Below are 18,659 nucleotides of genomic sequence, written 5' to 3' on the forward strand. Positions count from 1 at the left end.
TTCATTTACAATTTTCAAACCCAATAATGAATCCGGACTATTCGAATTTTCTTTGTATATAATTTTCTTACAAATTTTCTTTTAAACCACAAATTTTATTTATATTTTGTCAATTAAAATTTTGTTTCATTTACAATTTTCAAACCGAATAAAGAATCCGGACTATTCGATTTTTTTTGTATACAATTTTCTTACAAATTTTTATTTTAAACCACAAATTTTATTTATATTATGTCAATTAAAATTTAGTTTCATTTACAATTTTCAAACCGAATAATGAATCCGGACTATTCGAATTTTCTTTGTATACAATTTTCTTACAAATTTTCATTTTTACCACAAATTTTATTTATATTTTGTGAATTAAAATTTATTTTCATCTACAATTTTCAAACCGAATAATTAATCTGGACTGTTCGAATTTTCTTTCTATTCAATTTTCTTACAAATTTTCATTTTATTCACAAATTTTATTTATATTTTCTCAATTAAAATTTAGTTTCATTTACAATTTTCAAACTGAATAATGAATCCGGACTATTCGAATTTTCTTTGTATACAATTTTCTTACAAATTTTCATTTTAACCACAAATTTTATTTATATTTTCTCAATTAAAATTTAGTTTCATTTACAATTTTTAAACCGAATAATTAATCCGGACTGTTCGAATTTTCTTTCTATTAAATTTTCTTACAAATTTTTATTTTAATCACAAATTTTATTTATTTTTTGTCAATTAAAATTTAATTTCTTTTGCTATTTTGAAACCGGACTAATTGTTTCTTTCGCACTATNNNNTAAATTTAAGAAAATATTTTCTTATGTAATGATAAAAAATTATCAATTTTTATATTAGTATGCAAAATTTTAATCAACAAAATACATTTTTTGGAAAAAAAGCAAAAGTTTTAACAATTTTTACAAATGTTACTTAATGTTGAAGGGTTTTTTGTAATAATTATAGAATTTTTAATATCATTTAAATATATTAATGATTTTAGTTATTTTAAGTATTCATTATTATGAACATAAATGTGATAATTAATCTGCTATGAATTTTTCATATTTTTTTTATTACTACAACACTTTTAATATAAGCAACAAGACAAATACAAATATGAGTATTAAATATTTAGTTAATATAAATAAATTATCGACTGGTAAAATATCATAAATGGAGAAATGTATGTAACATAACATGCAAGTAATAATCGTATTACTCATCTATTCACGTAATAAAATATGTAAGCAAACTACATGCACATGTAGTATATAAAAAAGTATATACATACATATTTCTACTTTTATCCATCAACTATGTTTATATGGACTATAGTAATTCGATTAAATATTTTTTAGTAAATAAAACTCTCTTACATAATCATTTATTTAACAGGGAATACGTTATAATATTATATAATAGGACTTGTTTACTAATTACATGTTTATTTTCTCATTATAAATCAATTCATGTGTTTCTTTATAATCCATAATTTTATTTAAATAATTTTCTTGTTATTGTATTTTTATTATTTTTTTTGTTTCAGGTTTATATAATAGAAAAACGAAAATTAATAGTAAATGATTGAAATTAATTATTATGTAAAGACTAGACAAAATTTACATTGTGACAAATATTGAATGGAAACGATGCGGTGCGTACAATAAGAATCTAACATCAAAGTTGTAACTTTGTGTATCCGTTTAATTTGTAGATCCCTTCTAACAACGGTTACGCAAAGCGCGTAATGGACCTTAAGGGATGGAAAGGGGAAACGGGGTTTGCAATGCAATTTGAATATTCTGCCTGAAGCAAAGATGCTCGTATAAATTTAAAAGTCGACTCGAGTCCCAATGAAAAATTAAGAGTAATAACGATGAATAATTCAGACCGCTCTATTTGTATTGTGGAGGAAGTTCTGCCGTGCATTTGGGGGGAGGTGAGCTTGTAGTAATCTTTCTAAGTAAACTGATTTTCCTTGCGTATTTTTCAGACAACTTTTGCAAAGGCATAAATAAGTAAATGCTTAGATTTATGTATTTTTTCTTGTTATGAGTATTTCAGTATCATTTATCTATCTGGAGGATAAGTTGAGTTACTTTTTGGTAGTTAACTAGACTACTACATCTCTATCACACCGTGATACCCCTTTTATCAGAATATTAAAAATTTTATACATTTAACCAAAGATAATCTAGTGGTATGTAATATACTCTGATTGGTTATGTAATATTGATTTATATTGTTTTCAGGTATGAAAATATTAATCATACACAGCTATAAATATTTGTTTTTTTTATGCGATAATTAGGATTTTAGTATCATTTATCTATCTGGAGGATAAGATGATTTACTTTTGGAAATCTTCAAGTTAACAACTCTGATTCATCTTAATCACACAGTACAGCAGCTGTGATCTTTTTCTTCAGAATATAAAAAAATGATTAATTTAACCAAAGACAATCTAATGGTATGTAATTTACTTTGATTGGTTATGTAATATTGATGTATATTGTTTTCAGGTATGTAAATATTCATCATACAAAAGTATGGTTGATGAACCCAAGTCAATGAAGCATAACAAAAACTGAAATGAAATCATATAATTTTGAGGATAATATGATTTTATCTTCTTCAACATAAACAAAAATGAAAGGAGATAATCTGGATCATGGGATTACTTAAAGTCCATCTAATCTAACCTAAGTATGTAAATCGATTCAGATGCAATATTAATATCCTGCACTGTTTGAAACTAAGCTAATCGAGGACTTTAAAACGCATAAACACAACAAAAAGAGACTAGATTGATTAAACTAATAATTTTGTGTATCAATTTTTTAGAATTTATTTTAAACCGGACAATAGTAAATCCGGGCTAATCGAAGCCGAACTATACGAGGTATGGTTGTATATTATTTTCTAAAGATGCAGATCCATCTAATCATAGGTAATCTAATAAATTTAATCAAGTACAATATTAATTTATATAATTTTCAGATAGAAAATATCAATATGTAAAAAGAAGAAATTATATATTTATTTTCTGTGAAAAATTGCGGAGGCGCCTGGTTATGAAGCAAAACCAACCATTAAAAGTTTGTGGCTATTTTCAACTAGTAAATCTAATGAAGAATAATCGAAGAGGATCGAATAAATACAACATTGACGATACCTCACATAGTGCGGATAATCGGTTTCGCCAATATCCAGGACTGTTTAACACCGTACTAATCGAGTAACTAAATACAGAATATTTAGTTTATTTTGTATAATATAGTTTTACAAGAGTGATATTCTCTACAATTTTCTGATAAAACAATCGTAAATATTTATAATACAAAAAGAAGAATCTATGTTTTCTTTGCTGCTATAATACGTCGAGGGTGATGACCATTATATGTTCATGAGAGTGAAAAACATAGCAAAAACAAAGATGGTGTCTCTCCATCAACACAAACTATCCGTACGCAAACACAGACATCCAGAAGTGATTCAGATAGAAAACGTAAAGAAGAAAATATAACAAAATATATATATATTATGATTATGGCTTTGTTTTCATCCCATTTGGAAAGCCGCAGCTGTAATTGCGTTAAGTTTGTTTCAGCAAATTTAATACAAGCTCAACAATAAAGTACGGTTCAAACGAGAATTTAAACGGAACGCCATATGCTCTTAATAGTTTGCCTGTATAATTCCGATATTATTTCAATCAAACAGTTTACGAAACTAATTGCTCCCAGCAGTTTGTCCCCAGGACGAATCGGTAGGACCACTCGGAAAATGGGTCGAGGCAATCAAGGGAACAAATGGACGAAATCCTCAATCCATCATCAAAACACAGCGGAAAAATAAACGGATTTATTCCGTTTCGTCTCTCTCTCTCAATTTTAAAGTATTTGAAGTCCTGCAAATGGGTTTTCGCTGAAAAAAACTCAATTAGTTGATTGTTCTGCTTCTTTGTTGATTGTTCCTTTGGTTCTTAATAGATAAATAAAATAAAAAATAAGTTTTGCATACAATTTCAACTTAAAATGTAATGTTTTTTATATCAATATTGATTCCATTATTGCAGTAAGTACATGAGAATAGATATAAAAATAATTGAATAATTCTAAGTGTTAACAAATTTAACTTAAATGCTAAAATATGGACAATAATATTAATACTATATTTTATAATATTAAATTTACTTTAATTTATTAAAAAACAAGCACCTGAAAAGTACAAAATCAAATACAATAAACATAATATAAAGTTTAAATATAATAACATATATATATTTTATAAGAAATAATATGTTATATATTTTAGTCTAAATAACCTTTGCGGAAGTTAATTTTGTTATATTGTTGTTGTTGTGAATGAAAATGTTTAACTTTTTTTTTAACTGTTGCAATAAAAATTATTATTACTTATTATTTCTTGAAAGAAATATTAATAAAATTGTTGTCTAATTTTATAAGTTTATTAATATATATATATATATGTATTTAAATGAAATGAAATAAAGTATTCGTTTAATAACAAATTTGTTTATATATCTATGATGATCTTAATACTAAACTTTAAAATAAAGACAATCTGGTTGCATACAAATATTTCAAATATTTACTTATCCTTGAGATAATCCGTTTCTAGTATTCATTTAGTCAATGCTACTAATCAATTTAATAAAGTTTTATGTAAAAAATGTGCAAAATTGAGTTACATTATAATTGGATTTGGTTCGTTGGTATACAAACAGATTTGCAATGGCATTAGTTTTAAATTTATATAATCTCTATCTGCTTGGATATTGATATAATTTATTAATAGAGACGAGAGGTCGGCAACCCGAAAAACGTCTTTTCCCTGTTACGTAACGAACATTACGAAATTACATAAAAAGGTGCGTAAGGATGGCGCTCATCTTATGCAACCATAAAATACAAAAAAAGTTACATAATTATCCTGTAATTAAGAACAAAACGTGAAAACTCGTAGAATGTCAACAAAACAGCGATTTAAAAAAAAATCCTATTTACTTTTTTCCAATTTTTACAGCTCGTAGCAGGCAAATCGACGACAGCACGAAGATGCTAATAGTTTCGTTGGAAAGGTATTCAGCTTTCAATTATGTGGTCGATGATATAATTATCTCACAAAATTGAATTGAGAATGAAATTAAAATGCTTAATTGATGGTTTAATTAGCATAAGTGGTAATCGATTAATTTAAAAAACGTGAAGGTATTGCAGCAAATTGAAAAAATGGTTATATTCTTATATATTAGAAAATTTTAATATACAGTTTTAAAGCATAATTCTTTCGCTTACATTTGCTATAAAACACGTTGGTTTTTTAATAAGAAAGTTATTAAGATTTAACGAGTTGGCGGTTTTCGCGAATCAAAACGCAAGTCTGAAAATGATTATCGAAAATGCCGTAAATTGGGATTTGCACCAGGAGACTAGGAGTGCGAGGAGGTATCTGAGCTCCTAGCATCGATCGTTCCTGATTAATTGAAATTTGAATTTTTAACTGTTTAACTGTTATTGTTACTGCTTTCACACTGACAGCTATTGTAGCAAGTTAAGTTTAAAGGTATTTATTGAATTTCCTGTTAATTCTACATTGTTCTGAATCCAAACTTAATGAACAACATGCTTCATTGCTTCCTTCTTCTATTTCGAAATCATCGAAACAATTATTATTATTTTAGGTGGAGCTGATAGCAACATGCCTCTAATGTATAATTGATGACCTCAAGTTCCCCAGAAAGTGGAAAGCATTCTTTACTAGCAGTTTTCATTTGCAAATAGTGGAAATCTTAACTGCTGAATGTAACCATAAATATTACTTCATTAAGGAGATGGATAACAACTATGAACCCTATAGCACCCATGATTATATTGTTATTTCATACATGATCCTTAGAGACTGGAAAACATTTCTGAATGCTAGATGCATTGAAAATACAGGAAAAACAAAAATGTTTATTTTCATCAAATTCCCAGAAAAAGGCTAAAACTATCAATCTATATTTTCATTTATTTTAATCTCTATATATTTTAGATCAACTTTCATATTCAACATTCTTCTAGAAGCAAATGCTTAAGAAAATACAAGCGTTTTCGAAAATGGCCTGTATTTTCGTAATCAGTTGCTTCTAGAAGAATATTGAACTTGAATGTTGATCTAAAATATACAGATATTAAATAACTGGAAATATAGATTGATAGTTATTCAAAATACTTTTGGTCTCTTTCTGAGGATTTGATGAAAATTAACATTTTTGTTTAGCCAATATTTTCAATGCGTCTAGCACTCAGAAATGTTATCTCTAAAGGTCATGTAGGAAGCAAAAATAGAATAGTGTTTTACGGTTCATAGTTGTTATCCATCTTCTTAATGAAGTAATATTTTTGGTCACGTTCAGCAGTTAAAGTTTCCACTATTTGCAAATGAAAACTGCTAGTAAAGAATGCTTTCCACTTTCTGGGGAACTTAAGGTCATCAACTATACGAGGCATGTTGCTATCAGCTCCATCTAAAATAACAACAATTGAACCGATGATTGTTGACTACTTACCTTATGACTATTAACAATTAATGCATATTCTTACATGAAAACACTGTATGTCTTATGTAAAATATTTTAAGAATTGTCCCTAGTTAGCTGCAGTTTCTGTTTTATGCCCATCTTTCGCTATCATGAAATGCAACAAATGTTACGTAAATTAAAAATATTTCTTGAATAAATCATTACACTACTTGTAGAATAATAATGCAGAAGTTGGAATATAAAATTATTGATTTATTTGAACACGAAACCAAATTCAACTCTATAATTCAGTTGCATACGGTCACTTCTCTCGTTATTGCATAATAAATTGTGGATGTTCATTTTAGTTTTAATTGAATAATATTTTGAAACTACTAACTTTTTTTAAATAACAAATGTTTTCATAAATGTTAAAAATATATAGTTTATTGCAGTAATACAAATGTAATAAGGATAATTGTTTAAAACTATTGATAAGTTGTAAAGCAAGTGTTGAGAGACAAAGGTTTTCCAGTGATTACTTCCTGCTTTATAAACATATGCACTTAAATACGAATCAAGAGTAGATGCAAGTACACAATAAATTAATATAATAGCATAAAGAAGACCTATGATCAATTACATTTAATTATTATATATTTTTTTAGGATTTAAATCTAAACTTTATGATTTCTCCTAACATAAATAAACTAATTAAACTGATAATTACAAATAGAAATTTTTAAATATATATATGTAGATTCTGATATTTTCAAGATAAATTGTACTATAGATCCAATAAGAAATCCCTTTTCCTTCCTACTCGCCTGATCCAGAACTAGAAAATCAATTTTTTTTCGCCAAATTATGGAATTAAATAACATCTTTTCGAGTTATGCAAAATAAGAGCCCGTCCGCAATTAATGTTGCATATGTCTCGAAGTTACATAACCTTTGAATAAGACGTTTTGCGGTTAGTTTATTTTGGTATGTTGAAGCGAAGCAAGGCTGGTGCCAACTTGATTAAGCTGTTGGTAGGAACAGCACTAGTGGCACACTTTGGTGTATATGCAGCTAAGTACCTGTTCAAAAAGGAGACAGCTACAAAGGACATCCAGTCCAAGCAGGATTTGTAATGAGAATACGAAAACCCAGAGGTTTATCAACTTTTCAACTAGGTTTTGGTATTGTGCTGGGGTTCCTAGGTGGTGCATACATTTGGCAACCCATTCTTAAAGACTATTTTCAAGATAACCCACTGAAGAAATCTGATAAGTATAGTATTCTGTGATAGTCTTATGCAGTTGATCTTACTCAATTATTTTTTTCTTTAGGTAAAAATGGGAGCTTATAACAAATTCATGCAAAGGGCTAGTGGCAATCAATTTATATTAGCTTTTGGAGCTGTGGCCTTCTCTGTTGGATGCTACATATCCTACAAAGGAGTTTATAAACCTTGGGCAACCAAGAGAATGTATTCACAAAATGAGGAATTTGCTAAGATTATAATGGAACAACCAAAACAATAATTTGCATTTAGTAGAACTGTAGCTTGGTTATTAATAAAATGTTATAAACTCTGTTTTTCTAGTTTTTATTTATGACTATAAGTGCTGTATAAATAAATACATTTACTTCTCAGCGAATTTGCCATTGTAGTATGGGAGATATTGAAGAATCAGCTTCCAGTCAGTCATGTAGACCACAGCCATACCAGCTGAGGCTCCGAAAGCAGTAGCAGATCCCACCCTATCAAGAACAAATTACATAATGTTTAGAGGTTAAATTCTACTATTATATTAGACTTACCATTTGGTAGCAATCTCAAGGTGCTTCTTTCCAAGACTTCTTAGAACCATTTCGATGGGATCCTTATTGGATTTGTTGTATTTCTAAATCAATACGAACTTTTCTTGTCGCAGTGAACGACTGACAAGGAATATATTTCGCTATGGCTACACACTAAACATTCAGCGCCACCTATATTATGTAACATCAACACATGTAGGTCATTAAGGTTGCCTAGGAGATGATCATATTATTTGAAATTATGGATTTTGTGGTGGACAAAGTCTCAGAAGATTCATTCTTCGTAAATCTTCTATTAGGACTTCCAAAGCAGTTAGGTATTATATAAAACAATTTAGTTATAGTATATAAGCTTAAAGTATTTTTATTTTTAGAAAAATTTGAAAAATTAGGGGTGAAATCCACTTATTTATCCAGAAGACAGCCAATTAGTCATGGAGATATATGTGCATGGGAACATAAACAAGGAATTTTACTGCCAGAAGATTTGAGGAACTTCTATACATCTATTGATGGATTTCTTTTTAGTTGGACTTTCAGTTTTAAAAGTAAGTTTATTAAGTAAAACGAAGTTTGTTATAGTTGTTACATTCAATTAATATATAGTGGATAAATGTATAACTACTGGAAAGATTGAGATCAATCAACTACAAGATTTGGTTCAAATCATTGGACACGAGGCGACGCAGGATCCAGGCGTTTCCACAGTCGGTGAAAGATTCGAATTGAAATTGGGTAATTCCAGTAAATTATTTGAACTGGTCACCATAAATCTAGATAACAAGGTTTATAACTAAACATTTAAAAATGTGTATCAAAGATTTTAGTAAGTTCTTGTAGGTCGTATTGGTATATTTAAACTCAAGATATTCACCGACCATTTGGCTGTCGACTGGACCAAACGAATACTACTTTTTAGCAGACGATTTTACTACTTATTTTCGAATGGCTATTGCGCATTTAGGGATTCCTAAATGGCAATTGCTATTCACACCTGAAGGAATTCCTCAGAGTATTGAGGTAAATTTGATAATACTTTAGTAGAGGTAATTAATATTTGATTTTAGAATATGATTCGGTTCCTTGCGCCAGATCTGCTCAAAGATAAACGTACCACAGAATGGAATAGGCAGGACAAGGAGAGAAAAATCAAATGTGAATTTTCTGATAAACCTGTGAACAAAGTGGACGTTAGTATCTTTAAATGTTTACCTAAAATATGTCAAGGAATTCCTAGAGTTGTTGAGAAAGAGAAAGTAAAATCGCCCAAAAAGAAGTTGGAGCGGGAGAGAAGCTTCAACAAGCCACAGAGAAAACCGCTCTATTATATTAGAAAACCTACATAAAAATACGAACAATGCAATTATAAAACTTTAGAATAAATTCAATGTTTCAAAGCCAATTTATTTGCTTTACTGCAAAACTAAATTACTTTTTTTATTGCAAATAATTACCTTTCTTCTGAAAAATGTACAAAGAACAATAAAACGCGACAATCGCGTATTTTTAGCAACAATTAATAGTTTTGTCAATTCGATAATATTTAAAAAAAATCACGAAATTAATGTAAAGTTTACGTATTTTTAATTATTTATTGCATTATTTGATATATATATATATATATATATCTATATTATAAAATACAATGATTGTATTAATTAATTAATTAATAATTAGATAGTTATAAATTGAAAACACAAAATCAAATTGTATTGAAAATATAAAGAAATCCTTCAATTAAATATTATAAATCATATTTTCGTAATTATAAATATTCAAAATACAAACAGCATAAATTAGTACAAATTTCGGTTTAAGAAAGTTTGAATATTGGGAAGTGCTTACTTAAAGTGAAATCGAATTCCGGACATTTAGTTGAATCCTTTTTGTGTCCACCAGCTAATAATTTCAACACCACGAAGTTGGTTTTCGAAATTTTCAACAAATCGGTGACCTCTTTTTCGGCTGGTGAAATTCCTTCCAGAAGTTGCCTAGCTTGATGAAAATGCTTGCATCCTGATAAATATAAATAGGAACTGTCCACTGGTTGTTGCTGATATCGTTCCGGCGATGTGAGTTCACGGAATTCTCGATAATGAACCGGAGGTGGTGTCAGTAAATTTTGAAATGGTCCAAATCTATGATCGTACCTCACTTGTTCACTATCAAATTGTGGATGCGGCATTTGGAGTTTCCCGTCCATACGAAAGCCCATCAAAGCCTAAATATTAATAAGACATTAATCATAAGGAACATATAACATAATGCAAACCTTGTAGTAACCTCCACACATGTTCTGCAAAGCCTGGTAGTACAAGGATTCTTTCAAGTATGGCCTGGGTTTTTTCTTGCACTTGTTCTTCTTCTTATTCGAACCCTTGTACTTTGGAAGCTCGTTATACAGTTCTTGCTCTGCCAAGAAGCTATCAGCTCTGGTTAATGCAGATACTAACCACCCATACAGGAATTCATACATGTACCAATAAATGTAGTAGTACTCATGAGCACTGTACAGTTCCAGCTCAAATCCAGATAGCAAGTACATAATCATTATACGCAGTGTATGGTATAAGATCCAAGTTCCAAAGCATGCCAAATGTGATCGAGACAGGTTACAGGTCATGAAGATGTTGTGTATATGAAGATCAACGCGTTCAGCTTCATCCTGCAATGCAGTAAATTCATCCAGCAGATGAGCTAGCTTGTCCCTTTGTCTCGCTCTATTATGTCCGCACAGTTGCAAAAAGTTAGAGAAAGGTCGTGTACAATGAGTAAAAAAACTTTCAACATAAGTTTTGGCTTGCTGATTATATAAAATTGACTTAGAGACCAAAGCGGGTGGGGATATAAACAATTTTGCAGCTTCTTTTAAGATATCTTTAAATGTAGGTGAACCTGCATTCATTATTATACTATAACTCCCTACATATAATAACTGCAAGGCAGACCTCGACAAAATACAAGGACTTTCCTTACTGAATTCAATGAAAAAGTCTAAAGCCTGATTGTATGCTACTATAGACTGAACGTTTATAAGACCTTTCAGTCTTTCGACCATATTCACGAAATAACCTAATGCCTCTGATCTTGGTTTAATTTTTGTATACCTTGGAAACGTGGGTGGAAGCAACCTCTGATTAATCAATGGTTCAAAGCCCAAAGCAGGAGATAAATCAGAACTTGATGAGTAGCTACCCAAACACACAGTTTTGTTCATGACGAAAAGCATATCAGATGCTATTTTCAATTTTTGGTTTAATAATTTGTTGACATCATTGGAAGAAGACTGCACGTCATCTTTTCTTTGCCTAAATATTGACAATATTTGATACAATGCCCGAACAAACTTTATTCTAGAATATAAAGCAACAATCTCTTCTACCTACGAAATATTCCCAATTAGTATTACTACAAAAATAATAATATTGATTTACCTCAATTGATGATTGTACTTCATTATGTTTAGCTCTTGTTCTTTTGTGCAAATCTTCCTCAACCTCTTGCAACATTCCTATAGCTCTCTGCTCTGATATATCAGGATATAAATGGTACCCATACTGCATTGATTGAAAGTCTTCTTCTTCACAGACCATTGCTCTACAAATTACATGAAAAATACTTCCTAACAAAATAAGTGTACTTACTTATGAATATATTCCTTAATAATTTCTAGAAGTTTGTAAATAGATAAACAAAATGCCTTTAATGCTCTATCTTCAATTAAATATGGCTTATGCAGGTACAAATTGGTAAACACTGTTTGAGCTAAGGAATGTCCTTCAAGCCAAGACACAAGACATGCAAATGTTGTATCTATAATTCCAATTAAATCTGCATTGCTTATATCTTTCAATTTCAAAGAACCATCCTATAAACATAATATTTATTTTAGTACAATATTACTTGATTCATAATAGATGCTACCTCAATTGACTGATCAAATGTTTTTGCTTTTTTATTCCCCCTATTGCAGAGCATACCTGCATCCATTTTAGGATCCATCATTTCGATAGCTGACATGGCCTCAAAAAGCCCGAAAAGAGAATCATGCAAGAGCTCCCCAAGTTTAAGATCTTTGAATATAAGTTATTAATGACCAATCAATATTATTCCATTCAATACTAACCATTAACAGATGTTAAGAAATCCTTAGTAATATCCACCCAATAATATTGAGTTTTCGGTGTACAGCAACTTGCTCCATTATATCTAAAATTTATAATCAAAATTGAAATATTAAGGTTATGTACATTGTATATATAGTTTATACTTACGGTTCCATATATTCCATTAAAAATTAGTTGTATTTAAATATTACAAATTACTGAACTAACCAAATTGGTGCGAATTATCTAACCCCAAACCCACCCCAAAAGTTACACACACACTGTTGTAAATGGTTGTAAAGTTAAATGAATTGTATAGATAGCAGCGCCACACACGAATCAGTTATGCAACCGAATGCTCGTATATTTGTAATTTAATATATCTTGTAGGATAGAAAGAGCTATGTGGACCTATGGTCAATAGTCCTTTCCAGCAGTTTAATTTAATTTTTGTCATTCTATTATTTTATTGACTTTATAATTTGGTACTTTATTGTTGCAATAAATGTTTTTGTGATATAGTTAAAACTTGATCATCATCATTATAATCCTGATCTTACAAATGCGACTAATAATAATAAATCAAGAAACATCTTCATTTTCTCAGACTTGCTCCTCTCGATCAGAGATATTTACAGCAAATAGGCTTCAATGAAGATCAGCCCTAAGAATTGATCAATATTCGACTCGTTACTATTTCATATAGCTAGAACTTGATCATCATCATTATTATAATCCTGATCTTACAAATGCAACCGTTATAAATAATACAAGAAACATCTTCATCTTCTTGGACTCTTCTCCATCAGAGATACAGCTTCAATAAAGATTAAGTCTTGTATCTTATAAATCTATTATCTCCGCCTCACTCCTTTAAACGACTAGCGTAAATTTCTCTGGAAAGTAATTTGTAAAATAAAATGAGTGTAAATTTAAAATTATATTTTATTGTACAAAATCAGGTTTCTATAATTAAAATAAATGAAAAATAAAATTATATAATATTTGAAATAGTTATGTTTTTTCTCGTATTATAGTAGAAAAGTAATACATATTTGAAAATTATTAAATATGATTAGAGGAAAATCATCCATGGAATGTTTTTGGAACATTACCATATTGTTTATCCACAATAGTTCCTTCTTTTTTGTTACTATTTGCAGCATGGTTGATTTCATCGGGAACAATGGTTTTGTCTTCTTTACCACCAATTTCGGCAATGGCTTTATCAAGAGCTTCTAACAATTCGTCCACCTCCATAAGACTGCTGGCTTTAACTTCCTGTTTTTTAAAGAAGTCTGTTGGAATATTGTCCTCTGCATTTGTATTATCCTTATTATCACTACTCTCAACTGTAATAGAACTCTCACTCTGGCCCATTTTCTATAATACATTAAATATATATCATTAATGTAAATGTGACTTCATCTAAATCTACCTTTAGAACTTCCTAGAGATTATTTGAAGTAGTTTATTTAATATTTTTAATGGAATAATCAAATTTAAATTGTCATAATTGCATTATCAGAGGTTTGTAAGATATGAGTTGAACATACCTTATGATTTCGAACTTAGATCTCTAGTCAACTATATTCTCGCACTGTACGTTCTTATGCTTGGACAAGAAGTGAATAACGCAAATTGCGTAGCCTCCACTGATAATGTTTCTCTCCCACTTCGCAAGCCAATTAATGAACGACTAAGAGATAAACAAAATTTCAAATGTTTAAACATAAAAAGTTCGTTGTTTTACAAACAAAATGAGCAGATTGCAAAAAAACTGATCTAAAAAATGATTAAGAATTACTACCAAAGTAATTGTACTTAGTTTCGCGCTTTGTTTTTCTCAATCAGAGACAAAAAAAAAGAAGTATTTCAAACTCCACCTTATAATGTTAATTCATAACTATGTTAATTGTTGGTAGTTTTTTTGTTGAATGTGGATACCTGTATGATGTATGTTCAATCATAGCAATAGATGATATTGTAACAAAGACAATCTAGAGATTGACGCCCAATTTCTAACTAAATTTCAAAACTTTAACATGATGGAGATAGGCTAAATGGTGTCAGAAGATGATGGATAAATGTATCTCAAAGAAGGAAACGAAGAAGAATCTAGAATGAACTTAGAATATACTGAATTTTTAGTGTCCCAATTATTAGATAATTAATTCAAAGGTTAAGTATATTGCATTACTCACACTTAAGATTCCGACTAGAATTCAATATAACTGATGATTTTAGTGATATAATTGAATAACGGCTGTGTTGTAAAGAAGAGCTGATACAAATGTAGGATGTATGTAAGAAATAACTCCAAAAAAATATAAATACATAAAATATTTATTTTATACAATTAGATAAATAATACATATATTTCCAAATAATGTATCAGGTACATTTAACAAAAACCTAAACTATAATAATAGAAATATAAACAATAACACGTAAAAAATATAGAATGGCCTTTCGACTTGTATTACTCTCCCCTCAGTCTTATATTTTTGGAAAAAAAAAATTATTTAAACAAAAATAAAATACATTAAAGGGGGAACATTCACACAACATTTAGTCTACACATTGGGATTTGTTTACTTTTCGTAAACTCAAATAACATTTCCAATGTAATAGTGTATTCTTATAACATTTAGGCCTTATATGAAATACTTATTCAGTGATATATTTTTCTACACCAAACTGAATTATCATACATAAATATAAATAAAATAAAAAAAAAATAACGTACATATAAATAAATCTAATTTTCTGAGGGTGACGTACGAGCACGTTTAATGTCAGTGACATTGTAAGTCTCACTGTCACTGTCGCTATCGGATATTTCGATGACAAGATTGTCATCATCATCGTCGTCGTCATCATCATTATCGTCGTCTTCGTCGATTTTCCTTTTAGAGGACTTATCTTTTAAGCTGTATTCAGTGCTTCGAGTCCTCTCCGGAACAACAATTGAGGATGGTTGGATGGCAACACCTGTATCTTCCTCATCTTTTTTGGCTTCTGTAGGATTAAAAAATCCATCCTTCTTTTCTTCTGTATCAGCACTACTGGTTGCCTTATCGTCTTCACTTAGGTCTATGATTTTATCATCCCCAGTACTGTCATTGTAGAAATTTTTTACCAAGGTAGAAAGTGCTTCAGTGTTTCGAGTCTCCTCTGGAATAATAATTGAAGATGGTTGCAGATCACCTGTATCTTCCTCATCTTTTTTGGCTTCTGTAGGATTACATAATCCATCCTTCTGTTCATCTGTATCAGCACTACTGGCTGCCTTATCCTCTTCACTTAGGTCTATGATTTTATCATCCCCAGTTCTTTCGTTATAGAATTTCTTCACCTGGGTAGAAATGTCTTGGGTGGTCTCATCGTGATGCATGTTGTCAACCTCTCTTGTTGGAGATGACTTCTCTACTGACTCCTCAGCATCATCTTCAACGCTCAATTGTAGATCAACCTGCTCATCATAATCGTCTTCTTCAGGTTCACCTTTGATAGCTTTCTCTAATGAGATTAGTATATCGTCTTTGTCGTCAACTGAATAAGTAGTTGCAGTTTCCTTGCAACTCGCTTTTGATGCCTCCTGTTCAACAGTAGCACCATTGCCAGTTGAGCCTTTCGGCTCATCTCCCTTCTCAACAGATTGTGGCTCCGGATGTCTGGAAGGTTGCTTCGCTGTAACATTGTCCATAGCCTCACTCTCCTCTACTTTGGATCCACGGATAGAACTATCTCTCTGGGCCATCCTTCTTCCGTTCGAATACTCGTGATTCTGCAATAGACGCTTTAAAAAATTTTTGTTCATTTGTAAGTTTGGCTTCATCCGAGTTGCCTTATGGTCAATGCTCCTCTGCCTTTGGAACTTCCTAGCGTCTTCAAGTAGACTCTGTATAGCTAATCTGTTGAATGGAGCAATCTATTGTTAAAATAATAATGACATAACAATCAGACGACGGGATGAGCCTACCTGGTGATTTCTTCTTCGCTCTTAGTAGGGCTGTCGCTCATAGCTAGTCAAGCAAAATCTCAAACTCACAACAAACAGTCGCTCTAATGTCCAACGGTTTGCACTGCACAATGGCACGTTCTTAAGCTTGCACAACAAGCGAATGACGCCAGTTGCGCGAACCGTTGCTTTTTTATAACGCTGCTCTCCCCCACCTCTATACTAGCCAATAGTGCACGATGGGAAGTTTCGAGTCACTAAAGGATGGAAAGCTCACTATTTTAACAAATAACACAACACACAAACAAATAAATAACAACACAAATATACTACTGAAAGTATAGACTAAAATCAACCTTTACTGATTCGAGGAACGGAGCGCGTCTTCAATATGCAACAGCATCACCTGAAATGGCGCGCGGACGACACACTCTTGTACTCTATAGTTGTTTCCACACGCGAACAAAATGTGGCAAATTCAAATTTTGAAGTAACCGATTCTGGTTTTCCTGCCGTACTAAGTGTCCCTACGCCCTACGCTTCACCCTTGTAGCGAGATGTATCCACCAATATGTCCATCCACTAACGACACTGCACCGATGGAAAAGCCGGTCGCGTAGCTACGCCAAATATAATCGATTACCATTGAATATCTTTATTATCAACAGCTTCACAACAACTAGCTCTATCTCACTCACGCACCGAATTGTACCTTCTGTGTGACAAGAAATATACGGTTTTGTAATAATAACAATAATGGAAACAGTGCCATCGGTTTGATTCTGCGTAAAATTTCCTGCGAGATCGCGAAGGCTACCCCTGAAATATGTTCCACTCAATCCCTCCACATTTACATTTTCAGGTGCTACAATGCAACCATTTTATACATCTAAATTTCTTCGTTTCAGACTATACCAACTCCATATTGGTTTACGTTATATTTGCTGATGCACTTATTAACCAGAACTGGGCATTAAGCGAATCATATAATTGCTATTTCCTTTCCGAAAACTTATTTAAAATTACTTCCCGCGTTCCTCCATTTGGATTCAGCGCAATCAATCCATGTGCATTTTATATTCCTAGGTATTAAGGGAGGGGTACCTTAATAGCCAACTAATAATAATCAATTATTTAGGTATATAAGACAAGGACACATATATACAAACAAAATAGACATCCGAAGAATTATTTAATTCCAACGGTTTCGGAATTTCATCTCAGTTCCACAATAATTATATAATAGTCAATTCATGCATATAATGTCCATTATCAAATGCTGTTTATGAGAACAAAAGCGTGCACTGTTTATGTTTACATCCAATGTTTACATTATAATACCGCCCGCTCTCTTCTATTAAATAAGACCAGTCGAGGTGTCGGGATTCAAAACAATGCAATCAATGTTTACGAATGCAAATGTAATCTCTAGCAATTTAACGCGTTTCTTGATTGTTCCAGCTTCGGCACTATCAGCAACGAGTCATTTATTTATGGAAAACAATGCTGAACGACAGTTTCAATTTACCATTAGTAAACCAATAGCTATAAAGTAAACATAAACAAATCTCCAAACAAAAAGTAATTCGAATCTCGAAAGAGGTCAATATAAACACCAAATGCAATGAGGTTCGAGAAGGGAGAAACCGCTCTTCATGCTATTGTACAGCACTTGGTATGATCACCAGCAAATTATGTGCTCGAAGACACTTGCTGGTTAGTTATGGCAATTGGCAACAGAGAATAGATTAAATTTTCATGAATAACAATTGAAGCCCTGTACAGTCGCCGCAACTGCAATATTTTTGAATGCAAAACAAACCGTGATTAGTATAAATGAATTGCAATTAAATGATTTTAACTTAGTAATCAAGTTTTTTTATCAACAAATTCAATTCTAACCAATTAATAAAATTATTTTGCTTAATCTGAGAATAGTTATTCTTAGAGTTATTTTTGTTTGTTTATTTCGCATTAAAAAAATCTATTTTTGAAAACGAAGGCGGAAATTCTAAATATTAATAGAGAAGTGAGTAATTGATATATTATACAATATCCTATAATACATAATCGCATTATGCAACTTATTGAACACTGTCGCATATATATGCCTAAAATTTTATTTAATTTTATAACAAACCAATATATAAAAACATGCTTTAATTATGAATTTTATTATATACAAAACAGTATATAAATATACAAAGGGGTATTGGCCGCAGTATTGTTTAAGAAAATATTAGCTTGT

The 18,659-nt window shown here is 30.7% G+C and overlaps 4 protein-coding genes across 8 annotated transcripts; 1 reads left to right on the plus strand and 3 right to left on the minus strand.

Moving 5' to 3' along the window:
• Nucleotides 1-8,110: 8,110 nt before the first annotated feature.
• On the minus strand, nucleotides 8,111-8,486 carry LOC108569076 (cytochrome b-c1 complex subunit 10-like). The gene is made up of 2 exons (XM_017930472.1): nucleotides 8,342-8,486; nucleotides 8,111-8,281 (listed from the first exon to the last, which is right to left on the minus strand). The coding sequence occupies exons 1-2, from the start codon at nucleotides 8,389-8,391 to the stop codon at nucleotides 8,164-8,166; spliced, it is 168 nt and encodes a 55-aa protein (XP_017785961.1). The 5' UTR covers nucleotides 8,392-8,486; the 3' UTR covers nucleotides 8,111-8,163.
• A 70-nt stretch (nucleotides 8,487-8,556) lies between these two features.
• On the plus strand, nucleotides 8,557-9,712 carry LOC108569075 (tubulin polyglutamylase complex subunit 2). The gene is made up of 5 exons (XM_017930471.1): nucleotides 8,557-8,658; nucleotides 8,716-8,889; nucleotides 8,948-9,126; nucleotides 9,182-9,361; nucleotides 9,409-9,712. The coding sequence occupies exons 1-5, from the start codon at nucleotides 8,562-8,564 to the stop codon at nucleotides 9,685-9,687; spliced, it is 909 nt and encodes a 302-aa protein (XP_017785960.1). The 5' UTR covers nucleotides 8,557-8,561; the 3' UTR covers nucleotides 9,688-9,712.
• Nucleotides 9,713-10,078: 366 nt separating this feature from the next.
• On the minus strand, nucleotides 10,079-12,759 carry LOC108569087 (N-alpha-acetyltransferase 35, NatC auxiliary subunit). 2 transcript variants are annotated; one of them, XM_017930494.1, is made up of 7 exons: nucleotides 12,616-12,758; nucleotides 12,468-12,550; nucleotides 12,266-12,414; nucleotides 11,986-12,209; nucleotides 11,776-11,938; nucleotides 10,614-11,723; nucleotides 10,079-10,562 (listed from the first exon to the last, which is right to left on the minus strand). In XM_017930494.1, the coding sequence occupies exons 1-7, from the start codon at nucleotides 12,630-12,632 to the stop codon at nucleotides 10,155-10,157; spliced, it is 2,154 nt and encodes a 717-aa protein (XP_017785983.1). In that variant the 5' UTR covers nucleotides 12,633-12,758; the 3' UTR covers nucleotides 10,079-10,154. The 2 variants fall into 2 exon arrangements, with proteins under 2 accessions (XP_017785983.1, XP_017785984.1); XM_017930495.1 differs by having other exon boundaries at nucleotides 10,418-10,562; nucleotides 10,625-11,723; nucleotides 12,616-12,759.
• A 2,111-nt stretch (nucleotides 12,760-14,870) lies between these two features.
• LOC108569074 (serine-aspartate repeat-containing protein C-like) lies at nucleotides 14,871-17,114 on the minus strand. 4 transcript variants are annotated; one of them, XM_017930467.1, is made up of 3 exons: nucleotides 16,768-17,114; nucleotides 16,433-16,668; nucleotides 14,871-16,364 (listed from the first exon to the last, which is right to left on the minus strand). In XM_017930467.1, the coding sequence occupies exons 2-3, from the start codon at nucleotides 16,471-16,473 to the stop codon at nucleotides 15,209-15,211; spliced, it is 1,197 nt and encodes a 398-aa protein (XP_017785956.1). In that variant the 5' UTR covers nucleotides 16,474-16,668; nucleotides 16,768-17,114; the 3' UTR covers nucleotides 14,871-15,208. The 4 variants fall into 4 exon arrangements, with proteins under 4 accessions (XP_017785956.1, XP_017785955.1, XP_017785957.1 ...); XM_017930466.1 differs by having other exon boundaries at nucleotides 16,433-16,687; XM_017930468.1 differs by having other exon boundaries at nucleotides 14,872-16,237; nucleotides 16,298-16,364; nucleotides 16,433-17,110.
• Between the last annotated feature and the right edge of the window lie 1,545 nt (nucleotides 17,115-18,659).

The sequence above is a fragment of the Nicrophorus vespilloides genome, unplaced genomic scaffold (genome assembly GCF_001412225.1).
Source record: "Nicrophorus vespilloides isolate i.1.1-1 unplaced genomic scaffold, Nicve_v1.0, whole genome shotgun sequence".
NCBI classification, from domain to species: Eukaryota; Metazoa; Arthropoda; class Insecta; order Coleoptera; family Silphidae; genus Nicrophorus; species Nicrophorus vespilloides.